The sequence below is a fragment of the Orcinus orca genome, chromosome 14 (genome assembly GCF_937001465.1).
Source record: "Orcinus orca chromosome 14, mOrcOrc1.1, whole genome shotgun sequence".
NCBI lineage: Eukaryota > Metazoa > Chordata > Mammalia > Artiodactyla > Delphinidae > Orcinus > Orcinus orca.
In genome coordinates, this window is record NC_064572.1 from 22,454,890 (window position 1) to 22,474,153 (window position 19,264).

The 19,264-nt window shown below is 40.1% G+C and overlaps 2 protein-coding genes across 5 annotated transcripts in view; one reads left to right on the forward strand and one right to left on the reverse strand.

Annotated features, from left to right (window-relative positions):
* The window catches only part of JMJD1C (jumonji domain containing 1C), a 314,373-nt gene that overhangs the window by 235,335 nt on the left and 59,774 nt on the right, over window positions 1–19,264 (reverse strand). For 2 of the 4 annotated variants that reach the window (XM_033406069.2, XM_033406067.2), the window contains exon 1: window positions 16,807–17,152. The exons of 1 other annotated variant lie outside the window; for it this stretch is intronic. In XM_033406069.2, the coding sequence (XP_033261960.1) occupies window positions 16,807–16,974 (168 nt within the window). In that variant the 5' untranslated portion in view covers window positions 16,975–17,152. Of the gene's footprint in view, window positions 1–16,806; window positions 17,153–19,264 lie in introns of those variants that run through there. One more of the 4 variants, XM_033406070.2, reaches the window with a different exon arrangement.
* The window catches only part of REEP3 (receptor accessory protein 3), a 393,590-nt gene that overhangs the window by 215,699 nt on the left and 158,627 nt on the right, over window positions 1–19,264 (forward strand). The window lies entirely within an intron of this gene.

The window sequence follows — 19,264 nt, forward strand, 5'->3', positions numbered from 1 at the left end:
AGCGAGTCATGTGGATATCCTGGGGAAGAGCATTCTGGGCAGAGAAACAAGTGCCAAGGCCACAAGCGAGGATAACACCTGGAATATTCAAGGAACAGCAAAGAGGCCAATAATGTGGCTGGAAAAGAATACATAAATCAGAGAGTAACAGATGATGAGGTCAAAGTGGCCTGATGAGGAACAACATAATGTAGAGCCTCTCGGGCCACTTAAGGCCTTCGGTTCTTAACTCTAAATCAGTGTGGTTGACTTTGGAAGCATTCGATTATGGGAGTGACATAATCTGACTACCTGCTGTAGGTACTTTTATGGGTAAGAAGAAATAGAAAGCAAGTTAGGCACCTATTTATTACTCATAACTAGTTAGAAACTGCTGGAAAATCTAGGCAAAAGATCATGATGGCCTGTACTAGATAATGGAAGAGGTGAGACGTACTGGAATTCCGGTTGTATTCTGAAGGCAGCACCAAAAATATTCTGCAGATACTTTGGATATGGGATGCGAGAGTAAGTTGTCAAGGATGACTTCAAAGGAACTGAACTGGAAAGATGGAGCTGCCATTCACTGGATGGTGAAAACACAGAGCAATGCAGGCTTAGGGGGATAGTAATAGGAGCTCAGTTGTGGACATGTTACATTTGAGATGCCCATTAGGCACCCAAATGGAGACATGAAGGGAGTGCTTCAATATGAGTCTATGAGTGTGGGGTTTGGGGGAAAGGTCCAAACTAAGGATATAAATGTGGGAATCATCAGCATATAGATGGTATATCTTCCAAGGACAAAAGTTTAGATAGAAAAGAGGTCCAAGAACTGACCACTTAACAGGCAGTAGAAACAAGGAAAATTAGGACAGGAAACTTCAAAGGAGAGGCAAGAGAGGTAGGAGAAAAATCAGGTGAGCATATATCCTAGAAGCAAAGTGAACAAAATATTTAATGGAAGAGAGGATGATTAGCCATATTAAATACTGCCGATAGGTCAAAGTAAGATGAGGAGTGAGAAGTGAGAAATGACATTTGATTTAGAAAGGAGCAGGTCATTTGTGACTTTGATCACAGCAGTTTCCCTAGAGTAACAGGGCAAAAGGCTGGTAGAGTGGATTCAAGAGGTAACAGAAGTCAAGAAACTGAGAATAATACCAAACAACTTATATGTCAAAGATACAACAAAGACTACTTTCTTTACAAAGGAGAGATTCCAATTTCCTTCTAATTAACGTGAAATTTCTTCATTTGCAACGAAGTTTTTCTGTTATTGCTATATTTGTGTTTTGGTTATTTGTAAGGAATTGGTATAACTCTAGGAACAAAATATAAGCATTTTATAAATAAACACAAGATACAATCAACTTTTTTTTTGATACAATCAACTTTTAAATAAAAATCTTCCCAATAGACTCAACAAAAATAGGGTACGCTAAGTGTTAATAGTCACATTGTTAAGAAGCAAGTTTCTCAAGCTTGACCTTTTTGAGTGCCTCCCACAGAGCACAGCACATCACAAAAACACTCAAAGGTTTATAGCTTCCCTGACCTCAACTCAGTTCTTCCTCATGTTCCCACATTACTTCTAAAAAGCTTCTCAAAAAAAAAAAAAGCTTCTTAGAAACCTCCTCTTTTTCACCAGAAAACAGCCTATAGTATCTAGAAGACTGTAGAACAGAGGAAGAAAAAATAAATATAATTTTAAAGGGTACAAAATAGTACTGGATTTAGATTACACCCCCTTTTTTCCTGTAATCAAAATCAACGTATTTCCGACCTCTTTCATTTCCTTTGTACTCCTAGGTGAGCAGTCGAATTTCATTGAGCCTGTACATTTTCCTTCTAACTCTAACATGAATCATAATATTCCACATTACTTAAAAGGACAGAAATAATAAAGGTAATAGCTTATGCTCTGAAGAGATTAAATCTTACTTTCTATGGCTCTGTGCCATTAATATTATAACTAAAAAGAATCAGCAGTATAAGTACACTATCCATAAATCTGAAGTATGGGAGAAGGTGGAAGGGAAAAAAAACTAATCTAAAAAAAACTTACTGTTTTATTACAATAGAAAAAAGATCATTTTCATTTAGAAGATGAGATACTAAGATCAAAGAGTTCAAGATTTTTAAATATGTCCATTGATTGTTAATTTTGCCAGAGTCACAACTGCTTTAAAAAACAAAACAGGGCTTCCCTGGTGGCGCAGTGGTTGGGAGTCCGCCTGCCGATGCAGGGGACACGGGTTCGTGCCCCGGTCAGGGAGGATCCCACATGACGTGGAGCGGCTGGGCCCGTGAGCCATGGCCGCTGAGCCTGTGCGTCCGGAGCCTGTGCTCCGCAAGGGGAGAGGCCACAACAGTGAGAGGCCCGTGTACCGCAAAAACAAAAACAACAACAACAAAAAAGCAGTGCTTTCCCTGGTGGCACAGTGGTTAAGAATCGGCCTGCCAATGCAGGGGACACGGGTTCCATCCCTAGTCCGGGAAAATCCCACAATGCCACAGAGCAACTAAGACCGTGCACCACAACTACTGAGCCTGCACTCTAGAGCCCACAAGCCACAACTACTGAGCCCACATACCACAACTACTGAAGCCCACATGCCTAGAGCCTGTGCTCCGCAATGAGAAGCCACTGCAATAAGCCCATGTACTACAAAAAAGAGTAGCCCCCGCTCGCCACAACCAGAGAAAGTCCATGCGCAGCAACAAAGAACCAATGTGGACAATAATTAATTAATTAAAAAAAAAATTCCTCAGAACAAAGTTTAAGTAAAAGTTTTGCCAAAACCTGGATTATTTTTTCTCTATGTAAAAAATAATAAAAAAGAAAGACTAGACAAAAAATTAGTACCAAATGCACCTGTTATCCCTTCAACCCTTTTTGCATTTTTGGAATTTAGTAAAACTGAACACTTTCCTCACACGTTTTAAAATTTCACAGGTAAGTGACTCAGTCAAGAATCCAGAAAGTACAGCCATTTGTTGTTTAAAATAGATAATTTTGATCTACTATTTCCTGAGCTATACCAAGGTTCAAAATATCAAAAGCTGAAGAAAGCACATTAAAAAAATGACAGTGCACATAAGGTCAGTTTCCTATTCTCCAAATTTTAACCTTCACTACAGTACCGTTCTTGAGAAGTAAAAATAGAACAGTTCTCTAAAAGGTTAACACAGGTGAGAAATCAATTGAGAGTGGAGTCTATTGCAGAAGAGATAAAAAAGAACACTTTAGGGGCTTCCTTGGTGGCGCAGTGGTTGAGAGTCCGCCTGCCGATGCAGGGGACGCGGGATCGTGCCCTGGTCAGGGAGGATCCCGCGTGCCGCGGGCCGGCTGGGCCCGTGGGCCGTGGCTGCTGGGCCTGCGCGTCCAGAGACTGTGCTCCACAGCAGGAGAGGCCACAGCAGTGAGAGGCCCGCGTACCGCCAAAAAAAAAAAAGAACACTTTAGACGGGGTGTGTGTGTATATATATATATATATATATATATATATATATATATATACACACACACACACACACACCGTTTTTAGTGGATTATAATTTTATGTCATAAATATAGCATTTTGAAACAGTAGTGTTTTAAAAGAATTGATACCTTAGGGAAGTAATTTAAATACACTTTAAAATTAAGAATTCTGATATGTACTCTTTTGTATAGTAACTGCCACCAAAATATTTTTATCTGTATTTGTGAATATGGTAATTTGTTACAATTTTATCTGAAGATAAACTGCTACATACTTAACCTAAAAGTAAAGCTCTATAAAATAAACTTTATATTTCCACTGATTACAATTATAAAATGAAAGACAGGTTAAAGAAATAACATCTTCAACAGCCTCCTGAGAATTTAAGCAAAAGATTTAAGACACTAGTAACATTATCATTTCACTTTTTCTTTATGACACTAACCTTTACTGTAACTTTGTTAAGCCCATTAGTGAAAAAACTAGAAAACAATTACATGAGCTAAAAATATACACAGGGAAAAGAATAGGAACATTACTTTTAGTCCAAAAATCATGTTTGGGGAAAGAAATCAGTGACTTATAAAGGTCTGTATTAATGATTCAGGGTATGTCCACACGCATTTAAAAATCAAAATATAGGGCTTCCCTGGTGGCGCAGTGGTTGAGAGTCCGCCTGCCGATGCAGGGACACGGGTTCGTGCCCCGGTCCGGGAAGATCCCACATGCCGCGGAGCGGCTGGGCCCGTGAGCCATGGCCGCTGAGCCTGCGCATCCGGAGCCTGTGCTCCGCAACGGGAGAGGCCACAACAGTGAGAGGCCCGCGTACCACAAAAAAAAAAAAAAAATCAAAATATAAAGTGTCTAAGAATAAACCTAAAAAAAGCACATGACCTAAATGAGGAAAATAACTGTAGAACTTAAAAAAAAAACAACTTTAATAGCTGGAGGGATATTCCATGCTATTTGCAATTCAGACTCAGTGGAAAGGTGTTCTTTCTTCCTGAATTTGTCTATAAAAACGTACACAATTCCAAGCAAAATTATACTAGAATATATGTGTGAGAAGGGGAGAAAATGAAAGGAGTTACAAAATTTTTTTTAATTAAATACACTAAAAATAGTAATATACATAACCAAGCAGGATTTACTCCTGGAATGCAAAGATGGTTCAACATACAAAAATCAATCAATGTAATATACCATATCAAAAGAATGAAAGGGAGAAAAAAAAAAGAATGAAAGGGGGGAAAAAATGATCATCTCAATTGATGCAGAAAAAGCATTTGACAAAATTCTACACCATTTCATTATACAAAGTGCACGACAAACTAGGAATAGAAAGAACTACCTCAACATAATAAAGGCCATATATGAAAATTCCACAGTTAACATCATATTCAACAGTAAAAAACTACAAACATTTTAAGATTAACAAGACAAAGATGCTTGCTCTTGCCATGCCTATTTAATATGGTGTTGGAAGTTCTAAATAGAAAATTAGACAGGAAACTAAAAAGACATCCACACGGGAAAGAATATCTACTTGCAGATATGATCTTATATGCAGAAAATTCTAAACATTTCACAAACACAGGGGAAAATAACTGTTAGAAAAAAATTCAGCAGTTGCAGTATACAAAATCAACACATGAAAATCAGTTGCATTTCTATACACTAACAATAAGCAACCTAAAAGGAAATTAAGAAAATTCCATTTACAATAGCATTAAAAATATTTAATACTTAGGAATTAACATAACCAGGGAGGCAAAATACTTCTACACTGAAAACAACAAAATGTTGCTGAAAAAAATTAAAAACACAAATAAATGGAAAGAAATATTGTATTCATAGATTAGAAAACTTAATATTGTTAATAATATTAATTCTACTCAAAGAGAGCTACAGATTCAATATAACCTCTATCAAAATCCCAATGCCAGGGCTTCCCTGGTGGCGCAGTGGTTCAGAGTCTGCCTGACGATGCAGGAGACGCGGGTTCGTGCCCCAGTCCGGGAGGATCCCACATGCCGCAGAGCGGCTGGGCCTGTGAGCCATGGCCGCGGAGCCTGCGCGTCCGGAGCCTGTGCACCGTAACGGGAGAGGCCACAACAATGAGAGGCCCGCGTACCGCAAAAAAACAAAAAAAAAAAAACAAAAAAATCCCAATGCTAGGGCTTCCCTGGTGGTACAGTGGTTAAGAATCCGCCTGCCAATGCAGGAGACACGGGTTCGAGCTCTGGTCCGGGAAGATCTCACATGCCGCGAAGCAACTAAGCCCATGAGCCACAACTACTGAGCCTGTGCTCTAGAGCCTTTGAGCCACAGCTACTGAAGCCCCTGCACCTAGAGCCTGTGCTCCGCAATGAGAAGCCACCTCAATGAGAAGCCTGCGCACCGCAATGAAGAGTAGCCCCCCGCTCGCTGCAACTAGAGAAAGCCCGCATGCAGCAACGAAAACCCAACGCAGCCAAAAATAAAATACATAAATAATTAAAAAAAGAAAAAGGCCAAACTACGAGCAAGCTATTTATATATTTTTAAAATAAGGCCAATAAATACATGAGACTCAAAAACACATAAACAGGAATTAAAGCAAGGTACCTTTTTTGGGGGACGAATTAGGCAAAAATTATGACTGACAATATCCAATAGTGTTGAGACTCGTGTGGGAAAACCGGTGCTTCCATAAACTGCAGCTGTAAACAGGTACAATCTGTATGGAAATTAGTCTGCTGTTTCAGCGACCAAAATTAAAGGCCCTTCTTTCTACCTTCAAAAATACAGTTATGGCTCTACATATTCAGATTCGAAGGGCCAACTGTACTATGCCATTTTAAGAAAGGGACTTGAGCACCCTTGGATTTTGGTATCTGAGGGGACCCTGAAACCAAGCCCCCATGGATACCTAGGGACAACTGTATTCATAAAATTGGGAAATGACACAAGTACTAGGATATTCATTTCAGCCAACCACTCTAGACATAGCATAAATTTCTCAATCTGTTATTACAATTTGGCCCTAATTTTCACATTATTTTTCTTATTGTTATTCCAATATGAACCCTCTCTGAAGCCAAGTGGTTTGCTTTTCCTCATGCCATTCTTTCTACCAAAACCATTTTATACCTCTTCTAATATTATTATTGGGTTGGCCATAATGTTTTTCAGTTTCCTCGTTAAGATGGCTCTAGTAGCGCTTAGGTGTCTTTAACTTCATTCAAAACAATTTTGTAGAATGTACCATGACAGCTGTCATATCAGCGTGAATTTAAAAAAATCACAATTGGTGAATTTTTTTTTTAACATCTTTCTTGGAGTATAATTGCTTTACAACGGTGTGTTAGTTTCTGCTTTATAACAAAGTGAATCAGCTATACATATACATATACCCCCATATCTCTTCCCTCTTACATCTCCCTCCCTCCCACCCTCCCTATCCCACCCCTCTAGGTGGTCACAAAGCACTGAGCTGATCTCCCTGTGCTATGCGGCTGCTTCCCACTAGCTACCTATTTTACATTTGGTAGTGTATATATGTCCATGCCACTCTCTCACTTTGTAAATTGGTGAATTTTTGTATAGCCATTTTAATACTGAAGATGGAAGAAAACAGCAGCATTTTTGGCATTATGCTTTATTATTTCAAGAAAGGTAAAAACGCAACTGAAACGCAAAAAAAGATTTGTGCAGTGTATGGAGAAGGTGCTGTGACTGATCGAACGTGTCAAAAGCAGTTTGCGAAGTTTTGTGCTGGAGATTTCTCGCTGGACAATGCTCCACGGGCGGGTAGACCAGTTGAAGTTGATAGCGATCAAATCGAGACATTAACTGAGAACAATCAATGAGAACAATCAACGTTATACCATGTGGGAGACAGCCAACATACTCAAAATATCCCAATCAAGCACTGAAAATCATTTGCACCAGCATGACTATGTTAATTGCTTTGATGTTTGGGTTCCACGTAAGTTAAGCGAAAAAAAACCTTCTTGACCGTATATCTGCATGCAATTCTCTACTGAAACACAACAAAAATGTACTGTTTTTAAAACAAATTGTGACCAGCGATGAAAAGTGGATAACTGTACAATAATGGGGAATGGAAGAGACTGTGGGGCAAGCAAAATGAACCACCAGCAACCAAGCCAAAGGCCAGTCTTCATCCAAAGAAGGTGATGTTACGTATATGGTGGGATTGGAAGGGAGTTCTCTATTATGAGCTCCTTTCGGAAAAACCAAACGATTATTTCCAGCAAGTACTGCTCCCAATTAGACCAACTGAAAGCAGCACTCAACGAAAAGCGTACAGAATTAGTCAACAGAAAACACATAATCCTTCATCAGGGTAATACAAGACCATATGTTTCTCTGATGACCAGGCAAAAACTGTTTACAGCTTGGCTGGGAAGTTCTGAGTCATCCGCTGTATTCACCGGACATTGTACCTTCGGATTTCCATTTATTTCCGTCTTCACAAAATTCTCTTAATGGAAAAAATTTCAATTCCCTGGAAGACTGGAAAAGGCACCTGGACCAGTTCTTTGCTCAAAAAGATTAAAAAGTTTTGGTAAGATGAAAATTATGAAGTTGTCTGAAAAATGGCAGAAGGTAGTGAAACAAAATGGTGAATACGTTGTTCAATAAATTTCTTGCTGAAAATGAAAAATGTGTCTTCTATTTTTACTTTAAAACCGAAGGAACTTTCTGGCCAACCCAATATATTATGCCAGTCACTCTTCAGGGCCCAAAATATCCTGTTTCCTCAACGAATGCATCCTTCAAATCTGTATCACTCACTTCTATGAATCCATACAGATATTATTGCTTATCATTCATTAAGCACTTAAAATTGGTAACTGTACCTGACAACATCTTACATTTGATTAAGGCTGCACACCTTACAAAACACATGTCTTAAACGGTACCAGTCATTAGAAGGTGCTCAAATATTTTTTGAATAAAAGTATTTCAGTATTTATTCATGTTAAATACCTACTCATATTGAATGACGGTATATTTATTAAATATACTACCTCATTCACACAACTGCCTTGTGAGATGGCCAAAGCCAAGTACTTATTATTCTAAATGTTCTATTACTGTTATTTTACTGCCAGTTCTATCAGCTATTTAACTTCGCACTATGGTTATACATCTGTCTATTTTCTCTAATAGTTCTATCAATTCCAGCTTTATGTATTTTAAGTCATGTCACAGATACTTTGAAAACTGAAATTATATCTTCTTGCTAAATAAACTCTTACCATGGTAAACAAAGCCTCTTTATCCCAAATAACGCTTCTTTTCTTAAACACTGTCTTTAGCATAGCCATGTCAACTATCTTTAATTAGTATTTGCATGGAAGTTTTTTCCCCATCTTTTTACAACCACCTGTAAGTATTCTTATGTTTTAGATAGATTTGTTATAAACAGCAAATAAGCGTGGGTTGTTTTTTTTTTCCGCTGCGTTGGGTCTTCATTGCTGCGCGTGGGCTTTCTCTAGTTGCAGCAAACAGGGACTACTCTTCGTTGCGGTGTGCAGGCTTCTCACTGCGGTGGCTTCTCTTGTTGCGGAGCACGGGCCATACGCACACAGGCTTCAGGAGTTGCGGCACGTGGGCTCAGTGGTTGTGGCTCGCGGGCTCTAGAATGCAGGCTCAGTAGTTGTGGTGCATGGGCTCAGTTGCTCCGCAGCATGTGGGATCCTCCCAGACCAGGGATCAAACCCGTGTCCTCTGCATTGGCAGGCAGATTCCTATCCACTGTGCTACCAGGGAAGTCCCAGTAAGTGTGTTTTGTGGGTTCTCTCCTCCCAGTTTTATAACCTTCCTTTTAATAGAAATGTTTAGTCAATTACATTTAATGTAATTACTGATATATCTGGGTTTAAATTAAATCTCTTATTTTGTGATTTCTGTTTGTCTCACCTTTGTTATGTTTGTCTCTCTTCCTGCCTTCTTTTATTTTTATCATTCCATTTTTTTCCCCTTCTACTAGTCTGTATGATAAGTTGCCTGTTCTTTTAAAGCTTACTCTAGAATAGTGGCATCCAATAGATCTTTCTGCAATGATGGAAATTTTCTTATTTGTGCTGTCTAAAACCATAGTCACTAGCTAGATGTAGCAACTGAGAACCTGAAATTGGCTACAGTGAATGAGGAACTGATATTCAATTTTAATCAATTTAACTTGCCACAATATTCAACAGCACAGCTCTAGTTCTAGAATTTCCCACATCCTGGATCTAGTTGACTGTATCCTCATGGTGGTGTTTAACATGCTCCTCTACCCTCATATGTCCTGCAAATTAGTGGTTGAATGTAGAAGCTTGATTATACTCAAGTTCAATAATTTTTAGTACAAATACTTCATTGGTTTTATTTTTAGTACAAATATTTCATTGGTGTACTTCCTACCATATATTGCCAGTAGATTCATAATGTGTGGTTTTCTTTCAGTGATGCTCAGGTTGATCACATATGAGTGGGAGGAATGAAACCATGTACACTTGCTCCTATCTTTTTTTTTTTTTTTTTTTGCGGTACGCAGGCCTCGCACTGTTGTGGCCTTTCCCGTTGTGGAACACAGGCTCCAGACGTGCAGGCTCAGCGGCCATGGCTCATGGGCCCAGCCGCTCCACGGCATGTGGGATCCTCCCGGACCAGGGCACGAACCCGTGTCCCCTGCATCAGCAGGCGGACTCTCAACCACTGCGCCACCAGGGAAGCCCACATTCTCTATTTTAAATTAATGGCATCACAATACGTGCCAGGATATATCTATGACTGTTCAAAAGGGAAAAAACAAAAGATCCTTTATTTAGTTTTACACAGAAACATACACTTCACACCATTTACTGGTTGGCTGTCTACTTTTAAAACCAGCTAGTGGTTACAACTGCACAAGTTACGTGCCACCACAGCTACAGTTTACATACTTATTTTCCTGTACATAAGTCTTTAGGACCAATCACAATATAAATTCAAGGGCGGGGCGGGGGGTTGGCAGCGGAACCTGTATGTACTCAAATCAGACATAAAAGTTTTTCTACCTACCAGCTAAACCAATTTTCCCTATGGTTAACTTATCCAGGTCATACTGAGCAATGAAATAAAATACATTCATTAACTCATTCAACACTGTGTGCCTAGACCAGAAATTAGTATTAGCAATATTACAACACCACGATATACATTTTAGACTTACCTAAAGAATTATCCTAACAAAACTTAAAGAATCAAATACCACCAATTCAATATGAAACTTAAATGAAGAGACAGCTCAGCAGAAAAACACAGTTTTCATATTTAAGATACTCACATTTAGGACATATAAGATTTGCAAAGTAACTTTAATCTACAGGTAGTACACAGTTTAGAACAGCTTAAAATCTATATTACAAAGTTAGCTACTCCTCACTAAGTGAGCTTTAGAAAATTCCCCCAAATACAAACAAATTTACATGTTTGGTCTATAAAACACAATACTATGATTTTTTGTTCCTTTTGGGTACTGAAAAAACCTGATAACATTTCTTTTAAGGTTGTTGTTTTTTTTTTTGATGTGGGCCATTTTTTTTTTTTTTTTGCGGTATGTGGGCCTCTCACTGTTGTGGCCTCTCCCGTTGCGGAGCACAGGCTCCGGACGCGCAGGCTCAACAGCCATGGCTCACGGGCCCAGCCGCTCCGCGGCATGTGGGATCTTCCCAGACCGGGGCACGAACCCACGTCCCCTGCATCGGCAGGCGGACTCTCAACCACTGCGCCACCAGGGAAGCCCAACGTGGGCCATTTGTAAGTCTTTATTGAATTTGTTACAACATTGACTCCATTCCATGTTCTTGGTCCTTTGGCCATGAGGCATGTGGGATCCCAGCTCCCCAACCAGGGATTGAATCTGCACCCCCTGCATTGGAAGGCCATGTCCCAACCACTGGGCCAACAGGGAAGTCCTAAAACCTGGTACTTTTTTTTTTTTAATTGTAGAATGCTTTTTATTAGAGAGTAATTTTCAAGTTAAAAAATAGGTAACAATAATTGCCATACTTTTCATTTCTCTACAAGAAACTTTCAATCTGAGTTTTTGACAAGGGACTATTAGATAACAACTATTTTCAAGTAACTTCACATTGATTCATTGTACTTCAAATAAAACATTTGCTGAGAACACTGTTCTTGTGAAAGAGATTTAAAATTATATTATATCACTCATAAAGCAACTTGGTATGAGCATTCAGAAACTGTGTGCATTTGCTCCTTTCTATCCAATAATGAGTCCCCAAAGAACTCAAGATGTTATCAAATTTAGTATTAATGGTAGCCAGGAGTAAAGTTTTATAAGCGCTATAGAAAAATGTTCCATGATTGTAAGTAAACCGCTTTTTTTCAATGCACACAAAATATCTTCATATTTCTCTACTGACATTAAAAAAGAGTTAGCTTCTTTCACCAAGAAACAGAAGTTTTTATTTGTGTGTGTGTTGCCTTTGTTGTTGTATCTGTGTTCTTCTTTTATGTTGCAATCAAGATGTAATTCAGTTCTTAGCATCCCTTCCTGAATTTTTGAATACTTCAGTTAATATTTTCCTTCCTTTATTATGACTTTACTTCTTCCCTGACTCTGTATTTGTTTCAAGCAATATATTAATATAAAGGAGATTGACTCAAAAGGATTCTTGTGTAAAAATAGAAATGATGGAAATATTATTCTACAGAGGAAAAAAATAACTGACCCAAGATCCAGACATCCCAAGTGTGAATCTGTTAAGTGTCCATTCTCAGGAGCTCCAGAGCAGTTTCTATTTCATTTGAAACAGGACTGGGTCCTTGGTATGAAGATCTATCGGGTATAATGTACTTCAACTTCTCATTCACTCAGCAAATATCTAACCTCTTATGCAACACAGCACAAAGTCGAGTGCAAAATTCTGGGAATTTTATTCTCAAGAAGCAGACTCAAACACAAACAGCACACTCTTAGATTTTAATCTGGAAGACTAAAGTCCAAGATAAAAGAAAAAAAGAGGAGTGTGGAAAAGTGGAAACTTTTGTGGGAAAGGAAAATAGATGACTGCATCCAAAATGAAGAATCCCAGTGGGAAGGTCTCTAACCAGATTAAAAATGATTTTCAATGACACTGCAAAATGTCACAGTAACCTGGAATGTTTTATGAAAACCTGATATATTTTTTAAAAATATTCACACTTTGGATAGGATTAGCGTGAAACAATGATGCAATCACATTAAGCTTCAAGGGAAGGTAGGTGGGTAAGTGACTGAATGGATGAATAAATAAATAAGTAAATAAATAAAGGGCTGTTAAGTTGTGCAAGGGTAGTAAAATGAGCAAAGAGTAAATCAATTTTTGCTCTATAATTAGCATGACAATATTATTCAAGGTTGAATATTATGCAACCATACTTGTCTCAACTGTCAGCTTTCCTTCCATAATACTATCAATCTTCTAGAAAGTTCCTGAAAAAGTAGGGCAGTAATAAACATTCAACATGTATAACAACTCAAGAACCTTTCTAAACAATGGAGCTACAAAAAAGAAAACATGCTGAGGGCTCACAATGTATTTTATGTATTTCAATTTAATCAACAACTTGGTCCTCCTTAATTAAAAGGGTTCAGATAAAGTCTTTTGTTGGTTAATGTAATTCCAAGATATCCCAGAAGATTTTTCAAGCCATTTTTTAAAAGTCACCAACAAAATAGGTGAAATTATACAAGCACAGCTGAGTACAGCTTCTACAAATTAAGCTCATTTACTTAAGAGATCACATAGTGATATCGCTAAAACTCACAGCAGGAAAAAGTACAATAATTTTAGCCTTAATTTATTTGTATCAAATCATGGTCATATTGTAAAAGAATATTTTTGCTACCATGGTGTGGTGGGCAGAATAATGCCACCTCAAAGATGCTCATGTCCTAATACATGAAACCTGTAACTATGTTAAACTCCATGCCAAAGGAGAATCAGGGTTCAGATGATATTAAGGTTGTTAATTAGCAGATGGGGAGATTATCCTGGATTATCTGTGTGGGCCCAATATGATCACAAGGGCACTTAAAAGTGTAAGGGGAAGCAGGAGAGTCAAGAGGGAGATGTGACTAGAGAAAAACAGAGACAAACTGCTGGTTTTTAAGGAGGAAGAGGACCACGAGCCAATGAATGTGGGCTGCTTCTAAAAGTGAGACCTAGAGCCTCCAGTAAAGAACACAATTCTAATCGCACCTTGATTTTAGCCCATGGAGACCCAGAAGTTAGACTTATCATCTCCAGAACCATTATAATAATCAATTCGTATTGTTTAAACCACCAAGGTTGTGATAATTAGTTAACAGTAGTATAGGAAATTAATGCATGTGGAAATTCCTCATACATAAGACCAAAAATAAGAATAACTGACTAACTTTTGAGACCAAGCATCCCCTAAACTACTTTCAAGTTCTGATAATTATCCTTCCAAATCATGTGCCATAAATACATACATATCTGAGATTCCTAATGAACTTGCAGTTTTTAAATTACATATATTTGTAACCAAAAAAAATACACAAAAGTAATTGATCAAGCTCCTTTGGGGGGCTTCCCTGGTGGTGCAGTGGTTAAGAATCTGCCTGCCAATGCAGGGGACACGGGTTCGAGTCCTGGTCCGGGAAGATCCCACATGCCGCGGAGCAACTAAGCCCGTGCGCCACAACTACTGAGCCTGAGCTCTAGAGCCTGCGAACCACAACTACTGAGCCCACGTGCCACAACTACTGAAGCCTGTGCTCCTAGAACCCATGCTCCACAACAAGAGAAGCCAAGACAATGAGAAGCCCGCGCACCGCAACAAAGAGTAGCCCCCGCTCACCACAACTACAGAAAGCCCACGAGCAGCAACAAAGACCCAACACAGCCAAAAATAAATTAATTAATTAATAAATAAATTTTTTTTAAAAAGCGCTCCTTTGGGCTTGATTTATTCTGCAGTAACAAAAGTCTACAACGCGAACTGCATTTTGGTGATGCTAAAGTGTCCCAAGTTTAACTTAGAAAATATGAATGCAAAAAAAGAAATATAAGAAAGTTTGGAAGTAACGCTAAATCTGTAGGTTCCAGGCTAAAAAACTCAGATTACACTGTAACAACATAAATTTTTAAAATTAAGACTGTTACAGGAAAACTGTCAAAGGTTCACATAGTTATAGTTCAAAACACATTTTTGAGGTAAAATTTACATATAGGAAATGCACAGATATTAAGTGCACAATTCAATGAGTTTTGACATATGTATGCACCCGTGTAATCAACAATCAAGATGCAAAACGTTTCCATCATCTGAGGAAACTCCTTCCTCTTCTTTCCAGTTGATTCCCTCCATCCACGTATACTTTTCATTTTTAAATACCCAATTTATCATCTTGCCTTTTCAAACATGGTATGTGTAAACCCCCCTCCTCATATAATTTAAATTCCCATACAAAAAAATTTTTAATATATTTAACTTCGATAACTTGACCGTCGCCAATGACATTCGTAATTTAACACTATACTTCCCAATTTTCACGTATCTACTAAAACAAAACACAAAATTTTTAGGAAAACACAAAATATCATTCTATGTTTGTTTTGAAACAATTAAAAAATGCTGACCCAAGGGCTTTCCTGGTGGCGCAGTGGTTGAGAGTCCGCCTGCCGATGCAGGGGACGCGGGTTCGTGCCCCGGTCCGGGAAGATCCCACATGCCGGGGAGCGGCTGCGCCCGTGAGCCATAGCCGCTGAGCCTGCGCGTCTGAAGCCTGTGCTCCGCAACGGGAGAGGCCACAACAGTCAGAGGCCCACTTACCGGAAAAAAAAAAAAAAAAGCTGACCCATAATCTATCTTCCACATAAAGCCAAGACAATTACATATCAGAGTAAAAGGAGGAAAAATAAAATAAGCACATGCTTTTTACACAAACACTAAATTGCCACAATTTGTAGAACCATTAAGAAATGTTTGGATTTTTTTTTTAAGGAAGATTCTCTTTTTCTTCTTTTCAACGAGAATAACCAACCAGAACCTCCAAAATTACTTCTATTCTGCAAATATATTTTGCAGTATCAAGTTGACATTAACACACTCCGCAAGAAACCATATCACTGACTACGTTCATGAAACCGGAGTTAACAAAAACACGCAAAAACTCCAACAAAAGTATTAAGATACATATGTACACGTAAATTCGGAATTGTAAACCTGCATATAAACAAAGTTCCCAAATTTTAAATATCCACTGAAAAATTAAATACCCCACAGTATTACCAATAAATTTCATGGATTATGTATTCATAAATCAACCTTTCAAAGCCTAGTCAGTGTCTCGCCTCTCCTTGGCTCCTTAACTCCAACATGTCCCCCAGTGAAAACGTTATTGGAACACTAACAGCATATCCTGTCTCAGAATCTTGCACACTCCTACACTAGTGAAAGAAAACACTGGCAGTGTCACAAGTAAGGAAAAGCAAGCAAAGAAAAAGACACTTTAGGGTTCTGCGGAATCTTAAACGTTTTAACTTACAATATTTCTTGCTTCATTTAAAATCATATAAAATCCAGGAATGGATGACTTTAACGCACTATTCCCTTCTAACAAAAAAACACAACACTATGGAAAAAACAAACGGAAGAAAAGAAGGGAGAGAGGGAGGGAGATAATAATTTCCATGGCCCTCCAAACCAAAAGTTTTCATTTTCATCGTTTTCTGTTAGAAATCCAAGCATCTACTGTAGGAAACGGTTGAATCAGGGCCCCCGCCACTGCCAGGGCCTTTGCCTCGAAAACACACAAGAATCCCAGGACAGACTGGAAAACCAAAGCTCTGTCTCTTTCCTTTTCTCCCTCCCCTTCAGCAATCTTACGGGATAAGTTTTCAGTCTCCAACGCCTGCACTGTTAAGACTTTCGCACAGAGAGGCAGGTGAAGCTGGGCCCCTACCGCCACGAGCGAGGGGTCTGCCCCCACCCCCAACCGCCCACGCAGCACCCGGCTGGCAACCCCGCCTTTCCGTAAGGTCTCCGCGGCCGCATCCCTCCCGGATAGCGGCCAAAGGGCCCGGGCGGGCGCCGGGGAGTCCCGAGGGGGTCACCGCCCCCGCAGAGGAAGTTCCTCGCGGGGAGGAGGCGATCCTGGCAGGGCACGTGGGCAAACCGGCTCAGAGCGCAGGAGAGGGGCGTGACCGCCAGTTGGCCTGGCTGAGCCAGGTGCCAGAGGTAACCCCACAAGGTGCGGCTGCGAGACCAGGGGTGGGGCTGCGGCCGCGGGCGACAGACTGAGGGGAGTTCGCTCTCTTACCGCCAAGTCGGGATTGTGGCTGTCCCTATGTGACACCGCTCGGATAACCCCCGCTCGCCAGCCCCGGCAGCAGCGTCCGCTCTCCCCGCGCTCCGGCTGCGCCTCTTCGCCGACCGCCAGGCACAGGAACCGTTTCCCCACCAGCTCCGGCCGCGTCTCCACCGCCATAGCCGTCGCTGCCGAGGTGGCCGCTGCCTCCTCAGCTGCCAGGAAATCACCGAAACCCCGCTCCTACCGGCCGCCCATGCCGAGGACAGCTGACCTAGGGAAGGCGGCGGCCCCGCAAGCGAGCGCAGGCTCGGGGGCGCACTGGACGCTCTGCCCAGAAGGGCACAGCGACCTCGGTCTCTCACAGTCCTCAGCGCTCCCCTGGTCTTCCCGACTTGCAGCCTCTGGCTGCAGTTCCACAAATAAAAGAAAGAAACGGACAGAAATTTCCACACGGCCGTCTCAGGCCCCGAGGCAGCGCCGGCCGCCACCGCCACCGCGCCGCGGCCAGTACTACTCCGCCTCCCCATCCACTAGCGTGATTGAAGGAGCGCCGCGCGTCTCCTTCCGCCGGCGCGGGCTGGGGGAGGGAGCCGCGGGAGAGGGTCGGAGGAACCACCGCAGACGGAAAGTAGTGCCCGACGCTGCAGCAGCGTCTGCGGGACCAGCCAGGATAAAAAAACAGAGTGGGGCGGGAGAAAGGAGTGCAGTCCTTCAGAAACGTAGTGTTTGACGTCCACCTCTCTACTCGTCGCTCCCTGAGAAGTGGGGGAGTTGGGGGTGAGGTGAAAGTGAAGTGTGCTGGTTCCACTCTGGGTCACAAAACAAACTCAAGGTTAAAAGCCGCATCTCCAGAGTGATGTTTTTCAGAACACATGGCGCCTGCAGTCTGAGTTAGCCGCAATTTTGCCTGAATTAACAGTCCCGTAGTCCCAGCTGCAAAGCAGAGCAACACTTTCAAATGAAAACTAAGCCCACAGAACTCGGTCACGACAGAAACACAGTCCACGACTTTAAATGAAAATGAAGATAACACTGTCATCTTTTCATTCTTCCTGTTTTGGGGAGATACTCATTATGGGTTTGAGCTATTCAGAGATTTACACCTCGATACTGCTTTATTGTAAGAAAGCCAAACATCCGGTTGAGGGCTTTTTGTCAACATTCTAAAAATTCACAGTCTCTGCACCAATTTGAGTACTTTTAGTACTAGTACATACGCCAAACTCACTGATCAGATAATAAAACCAGGGAAAGGCTCCGGATTCAGTTGTTAGAAAATACCGTGGAAAGAAAAGGATTTTAGCCAATCATAGTTTAGGAAAATAAATTATGTTTTCTTCCCGTCCAATCATAACAGGACTTTGTAACCCATACACGTACAGATCTCCAACTTAGAACAATTACTCTTTCTTTGATCTAACCCTTCAATTCTTCTAGATCAAACCTCTATAGATCTCGGTGAGAAGTTCGATTTCAGGCATACATTACAGTGCTTTTTAAAAAGTAGTTTTCAAAATCCCAGTTGTGGGTTTTTTTCACGGCCACTACTGATTACATAAACTCCCAAAATTCTTCTAGTCCAATAAAAACTTTTTCTAAATTTCGGTTTCTTAAAGATTTTTCTAAGCCTCCACAAAAAAAAAGTTACCTTTTTAAAAGGAATTTACACTAGAAATTTGAATATTTAAAATAAACATAAGGCTTTTATCTGCTTTCTTACAACACCCAAGCTGAGCTGTTTGAAATGGAAAATACATGGCCGCAGCTAACAGGTTAAAAACCAAAATTGCAAGACAGATTTTAATCATCATTGTCTAATTTTGCTACTCTAAAGACCAAATGTAGAACTGTAATAGATAACAAAGGAAAACCATATCTAGAAATGCATACTTGCAAGTTGAGAGAAAAATTTAATTTTACTTGTGCCATCTTATTTCCAAGTCCACTCTTTTAGCACACACTGTATAATACTTAGCAAATCACCTTGAGAACTACAGACTAAGATTTCTAAAGTCTCAACGTGGATTAAGGAGCCAGTAAAATAACTTGGTGAAAATAATCTAACATGTGGAAAGAAAAAAAGTAAGATCTAAATTCAGATACCAATTTATCAATGACTTGCTTTGTGATCTCTGGTATGACACAATTGCTACAACTGAAATTGCCTGCTTCCTAATCTCAGTGATAGTCTGGGAGCAAGTGAGAAAATATAAAGTCGTTTGAGAAAAGAGATGCACATATAATATGCACATATTATCACATAAATACCATTCACTAAATTATATTTTTAGAGTATAGGTTGTCCTGTTGCGTTAATAAAACTGCCAGCTGATTTTAATTTTGTAGGCAAGCTCCTCTAAATAGACCCTAGGAACCCTCTCTATATGTAGAATGCTGTCCTTTCAAGTGCTCTGAAAAGCATGTCAATCAACCAAATCAATCAAAACATTTCAAATGCAAAAACAAA